The sequence below is a fragment of the Antrostomus carolinensis genome, unplaced genomic scaffold, assembly GCF_000700745.2.
Source record: "Antrostomus carolinensis isolate BGI_N321 unplaced genomic scaffold, ASM70074v2 scaffold2662, whole genome shotgun sequence".
NCBI lineage: Eukaryota > Metazoa > Chordata > Aves > Caprimulgiformes > Caprimulgidae > Antrostomus > Antrostomus carolinensis.
The window spans coordinates 32,522-41,384 of NW_010298763.1; the positions used below are offsets into that span (position 1 = coordinate 32,522).

The 8,863-nt window shown below is 37.4% G+C and overlaps 1 protein-coding gene across 1 annotated transcript; it reads left to right on the top strand.

The window, feature by feature from the left end:
* The first annotated feature begins 3,497 nt into the window (after positions 1-3,497).
* LOC104520749 (monocarboxylate transporter 10-like) lies at positions 3,498-8,389 on the top strand. The gene is made up of 2 exons (XM_010162533.1): positions 3,498-3,639; positions 7,827-8,389. The coding sequence occupies exons 1-2, from the start codon at positions 3,515-3,517 to the stop codon at positions 8,329-8,331; spliced, it is 630 nt and encodes a 209-aa protein (XP_010160835.1). The 5' UTR covers positions 3,498-3,514; the 3' UTR covers positions 8,332-8,389.
* The last annotated feature ends 474 nt before the right edge of the window (positions 8,390-8,863 follow it).

An 8,863-nucleotide genomic window follows, 5' to 3' on the forward strand; every position in this document is an offset into this window, starting at 1 on the left:
AGCTCTGGAATATAGCCAGCTTGTGGCCAGGAAAGCAGCCAATAGCCTTGAGGAGAAATGTTTTAATATGTAATAACTGCTCTAGAGAGCTCTCATTATCCTGGCATATTGCATTTGTGACTTTTCATATTATTTATTTGGGACAGTTGTTGTAATTTCTATTTTAAAAATGTCGAAGTTTAATTTTCCCTCTTCATACTGAGTGAAGAAGTTTAAGCATGCTTGAAAACTTACTTGAGAAAAGTGGAAAAATTACTTGGATCTGTTGTATATATTTTATATCCATCAATTTCTTCATAGGATCAACGTAGTACAGCAAAAATTATTTCCCTTAAAGAAATTAGCACTTTACACATGTGCTGTTCTGTTTATATTTTGATTCTTTTTGGGGCTAGATTTCTTCATATTCCCCTAGAGGATGAATAAAGTAAATTCTCTTTGAACTATGCACACACGAAGTTAAACTTCAAGAACATTCTTTTCATTAAATAATAAAGCTGTTCCTATAAGACATGCCAACAGCATCTCTTTAGGTTACACTTCTGTAGGACCCAAGAACCTCATATTAACTTTGAGCTGTAAGTTCAGGGGCACCAGTTTCCATGAGGTAGATAAGTGATAAAGCACAGACTGCCACTTCTTCAGTGTTGTACTGAAATATTTAAGGTAAGGCCATTGTCCTTGCTCTTAACTTCGCATCGAAAATCAGTGGGAACGTTTCTTCTCTTAGGCTTTGCTTCTCATTGTTATAACAAGAAAGAGAATCAAGTGATAAGAAAGGCATATTTCTTTCATTAGTACCTGGAAGCAATGAGACAGAGTCAGCATGTTAATTGAATGTAATTTGAGCTGAATGTTTTCACTTCAGGCTTTTATATACCAATTACTTTATTAGCTCTATAAGCCATTAAAAATACTGTAAACTAATTACACTAAGGAGAATGCTACTTGAATCATAGCCTGTGCTAACTGGAAATTAGGACTGCTGGGATCTATCTGGCTCTGAAGTAATTTAGTCTGACTTTATGCAAATTATTTAAACTCTGTGTCAGTTGCCAGTTTCTTTACCTGTTTGTGTCCATGAGTGGGGTGCATGGACCTCTCCGTGTGAGACTGGATTCCCATAACCAGTAATCTCTGGTGGGCTTGTCTAGTGACACAGTTACCTTTGTGTCTTCTCATCCCTAGGCAGGAAGGCTGGCAGAAGGTTCAGCCATTCCTTGGTACCTCCATACCCCCGTGAATCTGCCAGAGAGTCTTGTAATGCCCACTTCTCAAGTTTTAGCTGCCTTCTCTCTTGGCCTTGCATATACACCAGGTGGCACAGGTACTCTGATTCTTAGTACTGATGGTGATGGAGCTACCATTTATTTGGGGGAGGTGACAGGAAGCTATGGACTTTCTTTTTCCCAGTGTTTGCAGTTTCCTTTGCGTAGCAGAACTGCAGAGTCTCTATATAGCTTCCTCTGGGAAAGATAAGTAAAAAGATGGAGAGTCCTGTGGAAGTTGGACTTAGAAGCTTTGCAACTGGCTGGTCTCCAGGCTGTGTGAGAGCACTTGCTCTCTGTGACTCCTGTAGTTGGTACGATGCTATTTTGCAACATCAGGAGCCATCTGTGCTGTAATGGGACAGATCTCCAAGTCATCTCTTGCCTCATCCAAGATGCACTTGAGCATTCATTGACTGCAGAGGAAGAGAAAGGAGAGATCTTGGTCTTTGCCTTTCAGTCAGTGTCACAGTGGCCTTGTTCTTCCTAGTCCTCCCTGCTCTCCCTTCATACAGCTTGTGCTTCTGCTGCAGAGATGCAAGTCTGGCAAGGCTGTCTTGTCTGGGTTGGTCATACCGAGGCAATGCAGCAAATACCCATAAAAATACCTCACTCCAATTCAGATTGTGCCTTGAAACTCCATTATATTTAACACATGCTCAAAAAACCTCAATAACATTCCCCCCACCCTCACCCCAAACAGTTAGGTCATGATTTGTTGAGATCATTGTTTGCCCTAAAATAAAGGTTTTATTTCTTGTACTCTCATTTCTGTTTTTCACTAACCATCTGTTCTCTTTTGTCTTTCATTTACATTCTGAACTCTTTGAAGAAACAATTTTTTTGTTTGCTTGTTTGTTTTGCTCTGTTTTCTTCAGTGCCTTGCACAATGGTGTCTTTATCAATGTGTAGGTCTCATTGGAGTTTTTAACAACACTACTTCTAAGTCTTGGTATTGATAGATATACTTGCAAATATTCTTTGTTAGGTCTCTTGGTTATATTTTTTTAGATAATTTTATTTGCCTTTATCACTATATCATAATTATTTATTCTAACTCTGTCTTTAGGAAAGATAAACAGACACTGGAACAGGTTGCCCAAGGAAGTTGTGGATGCCCCCTCCCTGGAGGTGTTTAAGACCAGGCTGGATGAGGCTTTGAGCAACCTGGTCTAGTGAAAGGTGTCCCTGCTGATGGCAGGGGGGTTGGAACTGGATGATCTTTAAGGTCCCTTCCAATCCAAACCATTCTATGATTCTATGATTTACTCACCTAAGTATATTTGTTGTAACTATTGTGTTACAGCAGCTTGATTTACCTTTATGCCCTTGGAAAACTAATGAGTGTAACATCAGTGTTGCATATTTGGAAGAACAATTAGACGACAGGAAGTAAATGATGTGGTTCTGAACACCTGTGTGAAGTGAAGCAGAAAGTTTTTAATTTTAAATGAATTAAGTTCTCTTCTGCCTAAGTGAGTTGAAGATATTTTTGGTACACTTGGAATAAAAACCAACACATTTCTGGCTGAAACTTCAGTGTACTTACCTGAACTGAATCTTAATGATCTAAAGACTCATTTATAAACAAAGCATTTAACAATGTCTGTAAAGCTGGAGCAGTATCAGATGTAGTGACATTTTCCCATCAGATATGGAAATGGTTGTATTAGCTCAAGTTATCTTTATTTTAAAGTAAAATCACATTCTTAACATATGTATTACAGAATAAAAGCCAATTGATGTTAGTTTACTCATTAATGTTCAGTATGATCTAGATCTATGCAATTAAGTTTACATTTGTTAATATTTTTTTCAGCAAACCTAGCTGTTTAAAGTCATTAAAATGTAGAATGAAATACAGTGAAATGTGGTAACTGATGTCAGAATAGATATGGAGCCTAAAATGTATATTTAATGGCCTAGTCATCAGTTTGAATACTAGATTACTCACTGGAGGAACACTTTTTTTTTTTACAGTAATAATACCTTCTGTAGCTATTTGCATTCCTTGAGCTGATAGTCTAAATTAGTTGATTATATAAATTGCTCAGGTTTTTAATTTTTACCATGTTAGGTAAACATATTTTTAAATGTATTTATTTTTAAAAGTTACCCAATTGTTTCATTTTATCTATGATTTTTATGTTGCTGAACTAAAACAAATACTAGCTGAAAACTGAAATCACTTGGTCTTCTAAAATGTTGTCTCTTTGTATTCTGCAGCATGGGTGAACTCTCTTTCTATGGGAATGGTCTTCTTCTGTTCTCCAATAGTCAGCATATTCACAGACCTGTTTGGTTGTCGAAAAGTAGCTGTTATTGGAGCTGCAGTAGGATTTGTTGGACTCCTTTCAAGCTCTTTTGTAAGGTAAAAAAACCCCTTTTCTTTACATTCAAAGTGTTATATCAGTTTTACGTTATCCTATCAACAGAATATGAAGGAGTAAGCAGTGCTATTTTGTATTATCTGTTAGAGTGGGAACCTTTGTTTTATTTGTTTTCATTTCTTGACCACAAGGGCACAGTGCTGGCTCATGGTCATCCTTGTGTCCACCAGGACCCCCAGGTCCATTTCCCCTACACTGCTCTCCAGCAGGTCTGTCCCCAACCTATACTGGAGCCTAGGGCTGTTCTTTGCCAGATGCAAGACTCTACACTTGCCCTTGTTATATTTCATGAAGTTTTTCTCTGCCCATTTCTCCAGCCTGTCCAGGTCTCGCTGGATGGCAGCGCAGCCTTCTGGCGTGTCAGCCATTCCTCCCAGCCTTGTATCATCATCAAACTTACTGTCAGTGCACTCTGTTCCCTCATCCAGGTCACTGATGAATATACTGAACAGTATTGGTCCCAGTACTGACCCTTGAGGCACTCCACTAGTCACAGGCCTCCAACTAGACTCTGCCCCATTGACCACAACTCTCTGGCTTCTTCCTTTCAGCCAATTCACAATCCACCTCACTACCTGATCATCCAGACCACACTTCCTCAATTTAGCTGTGAGGATGCTGTGGGAGACGGTGTCAAATGCTTTGCTGAAATCAAGATAAACCACAACCACTGCTCTGCCGTCATTTATGGTTGGTTCTGACATCAGAACCAGAATAACCCACAACCACTGCTCTGCCGTCATTTATGGTTGGTTCTGACATCAGAACCAACCATAATCTATGGTTGGTTGATGCTCTGACATCACCTGGTTATGTCCTCATAAAAGGCTATCAGGTTGGTTAAACATAACTTCCCCTTGGTGAAGCCATGTTGACTGCCCATAATGACCCTCTTATCCTTGATATGCCTTGAGATGGCACCAAGGATAAGTCATTCCATCACCTTTCCAGGGATGGAGGTGAGGCTGACCAGTCTATAGTTACCTGGGTCCTCCTTCTTGCCCTTTCTGAAGACTGGAGTGACATTTGCCTTCCTCTAGTCCTCAGGCACCTCTCCTGTTCCCCATGACTTACCAGACCTCAGCCAGGTCCCCCAGCACTGGCTGTTGCACTCCATCAGGACCCATGGATTTATGGATGTCCAGGTTGCTTAACTCATCTCTAACCCAGTCCTGTCAACCAAGGCAAACTCCTCCTTTATCCTGACTCCCTCTGGGGCCTCTGTGGTCCGTGGTTCCCGAGAACAGTCTCCAGCAGTGTAGACAGAGACAAAGAGGGCGTTCAGTAACTCTGCCTTCTTTGTATCCTCTGTCACCAGAGCAAATCTCAGTTCTTTCTTGTGTTACTGAGAAAACCCAAACAGCAGTTGAGGTTTTTTCTCCAGATTACACTTTTATTTTGTACATTTTTGTAACTTTGGCAGAATAAATCCTAAAAAGTTAAAGAATGGCTGATTTGTTGGACACACACAGTAGAAGATGAAGAAAGGAAATTTACTCACTTATTCTAGTCATCAGCAGCAATTGGTTAGTGAAGATGGGGGAAGAATTAGCAGGAAAATAAGCCACAGTTACCTCTACTTCTCAATCTGCTTTTTTCCACCCTTAGCAGAATAAGTACAGGAACAATCAAAAGCAAAGTTCAGAAGAATTTCCTACATAAATGTAAATATGTTTATACAGCCAGGCTTGCAAAAGTGTTTTCTGTGCCTGTGCTCTGAACCAGATGGATGTGAGCTGGCTGCGATCTGGATGGGTGAATGAATCCATGCAGTGTGGCACTGTGCCTGAGCTAATACATCTAGTGTGAGCATATATCCCCTAATGTGAAAACGTATCCATAAATCTACAGGAACAGAAGACAAATAGTTCTATCTTAAGTATTGAGACTAGTGTTTATATTTATTCTTGGAATAATTTATATTTATGGGAAAAAGAAAACCTTGTTTTCTTGTTAATTGAGCAAGTTTCTGATTTTTATTTTATTTTTTGGTTAATGCAAGTGCAAATATTTTCCTTAACTCATTTTATTAAAGCAAACAAACAAAAAGCCCCACTTTCTGTTGTTTTGAGAGGCTTGTTACCACATATGAGGTAAAAACTAAAAGAATGCATCTTGGAGAAGTCTTTCTTCCCAATAGTGTTGTCAAGTGATGAATACCAAAACAGTCCTGCTATTATAAATTAAACCTCTTAATAAAGGAAAGATGTCTTCTTCCTCTGAACAAAATGCTGTCATCTTTGTGCTTCCCTGATATCCAGTGGAACAAGGGCACAGGAGAGACATGCAGAAGTAAATTATTTTGTAAAAGCTTGAAAAATACATTAGCTTACTTGAATTTCATTTTAGAATTTGAGGAGCACTTTGAGGAGAGGTAAATTCTTGCTAAAGTATGTGCCACGTTAATGTGCATTCTTGGTGTTTCATTACTTGCACTAAAATGATTTATGCCTATGATGTTGTTATTTGAGGGAGTGTAGTTCAGATATAAAAGTCAAGGTTCTAAAAGTAAAATACTGTACAGTAGATAAATGTAAATATGAATTACTGCTTTTGTTGCATACTGATTTCTTACTATAAAGTTTGTCTTTTAGGAAGCTGAGATGTAAAAGTATTTATAATGCAGGAGAATATTTTGCTATATATGTCAAGCTGCAAACTCTTTCAATGACTCTGCAGATGAAAGCAGGAGTTCTGTTCTTACTGTTTTATGTTCCTCCTCTCATTTTATAACTTCTGTTGTTCTGTTTTTATTTTTCTTGGATATTTTTCATTGATATAGGTAATTAGTCTTTTCCCCTTGTGTTGTTTCTGCTGGCTTGTTTTGTGTATAATCAGTTTTAGAAACTGATAGTTTCACATAGAGAGCAACAATATTATGTTACCCAAATATTCTTTTTCACAGTAATACACAAACCCAAGAGTTCCTGGTGTCAGATCTGTTAGTCAAATACGATTTTCTGAGAATTTCTATAATTGCTTGGGAAGCTTGCAGAGTCTATTTTGGTATAGAGGGGTGCTGGCAGGTACCATCCTATGATGAAAAGCACTACATAAGGATTCATCCTCCTTGAGGAAAAAAAAAGTTAATATATTGGCTAATAGGTTAAATAGTTTTCTATAACTGCTTTAAAAGCAAGTGTTAGTTGATAGAAAAGAACCCATGGTTAATTGAAAACATAGTATTTAAAAAAAAAAAGTCACGTACCACCTCAGAAATCTTGTATAAAAACATTGCTTACACTACTTCCCTTCATCCAAATGTTAAAAAATGTTTCCTTTGACTTATTAATACTAAAATACTGTTATGCTATTGCTGTTACTTCATACTGTTAAGATTTCTTGCACAAGTACCTTTTAATGTCACATGTCTGCATGTGATCTAACACAATGGCTCTTCATTTCAGTTGTATAGGAGAGGGTAACAGTGGAGAACCTTGTCATGAAGAGCCTACTTAATATGAGCTGCAATGTTTCATTCTTTATGAATGTCTTTCCTATTTCTTTTGTAGCATATCCAATATCTGGATTAAAACATTGAATTTAAAATATTTAATAAAAATGAGATTATTTGTCTAAAAAATGAATACCTAAGAAGTCTATCATTTGCCAATAATGTATTGTATTACCAAAACTTGACAGTATTTTTATGTTTTATTTTTCATTATTAATAATGTTTACTACTGTTGCTATTGTATGTTCATAATAAACTACGTAAATACTTGATTTTTCTGGGTTCATGAAGAGTGTTTAGTATTATGTTTGAACTACTAGGGCAGTAAAGAGATGTGTAAATCAAAACAATGTAATAGTCTTCGGAAAATAAAAAAACCTAAAACCCAGCAATGGCTGAACTTATATTTGGCTAATTCACCCTGACAATAGTTTTTAAAACTCTTTATTGGTCAGACTATTTGGTGTGATTATACTTAACTATAACCTTGCTTTTTTACCTGTTCAGTGAATTCTGTGAAATCTTCAGTAGAAGAAAATAGTATAATTGCTGAATTAAACTGACACTTATTTCATCTATATGTGCATACAAACTCTTAACTTATTTCTTTAAATGTCAATTCACTGAAAAACTGTCTTATGTATGGTAGGCGGTTGTGACCATAGTGTTGTACAAAGCACTAATGAATTTTTTTTCTTTTTTCTTTTGATACAGGACCATTGAACCTCTATATTTCACCTATGGAATCTTATTTGCTTGTGGCTGCTCATTTGCCTACCAGCCATCCTTGGTCATTCTCGGGCACTATTTCAAGAAGCGCCTTGGACTAGTGAATGGCATCGTCACTGCCGGCAGCAGCTTGTTCACCGTGTCGCTTCCCTTCCTCTTGAGAGCTTTGATTGATTCTGTTGGCCTCTACAACACCTTGCGGGTCCTGTGCATCCTTATGTTTGTTTTGTTCCTGGGTGGCTTTACGTACAAACCCCTTGTTTCCAGTGCCAAAGACAAGGAGGGAGGAAAGAAGGGGAAGTTCAGATTTCCTCCTGAAAAAAAGATTTGCAATTTCTCAGTTTTCAAAGTTCTCAGTTACCGAATCTGGGCTTTTGGGATCCCAGCTGCACTTTTTGGATACTTTGTGCCTTATGTTCACTTGGTAAGTGCATGTTTCTTCCTTCATATGATGTATTTAAAACTACAGCTATTTCCCTTTGTGTTATAGACTATGAAAATGATTGGTGATAGGAAGCAGTATTTAAAGTGCAAGTTGTGTTAGAGAGAAAAACAAAATCAATTTTGATGTTGTCTGTCTTTAAAAGAGATTCCCGGGCTCTAATCAGACCTGTTAGTTGAGCCAGTTGAAATTTTAGTTCCTTGTTCTTAATCTAAGGTTTAAAATACTTTAACCATGAAAAGAGACATTTGAAAAGTATTTTATACTATTCCAAAGAGAATTCTTTATTTTGGTGCTTGGCTGGATACATTGCCAATGATACTTGTGTGTTTCAGAGGAATAATGGAAGGAGTAAATAGCAGAAAACAGGTAAAACTTAAAATTTTTGTTCTTTTAAATTGAGATACATTTCTTAAAATGTAGATACTTTACTGACCCTTTCCCAGGTTAATTAAAAGCAAAATACTTGGGTTTTTCTGTCTCTCAAACTTCAGCTTCGTAGTTTACCAGTATAGCAGTAATACAACTGATCCTGTTATCCGGTGCTTCTATCTGCCAGTTCAGCTAGTTTTCATTGCTT

What these genes read in the sequence shown, in the direction of transcription:
- LOC104520749 (XM_010162533.1), top strand. Translation starts at nt 3,515, where the DNA reads ATGGGAATGGTCTTCTTCTGTTCTCCAATAGTCAGCATATTCACAGAC. An exon ending in CTTTCAAGCTCTTTTGTAAG is followed by an intron (nt 3,640 to 7,826) that starts GTAAAAAAACCC and finishes CTTTTGATACAG; the next exon opens with GACCATTGAACCTCTATATT.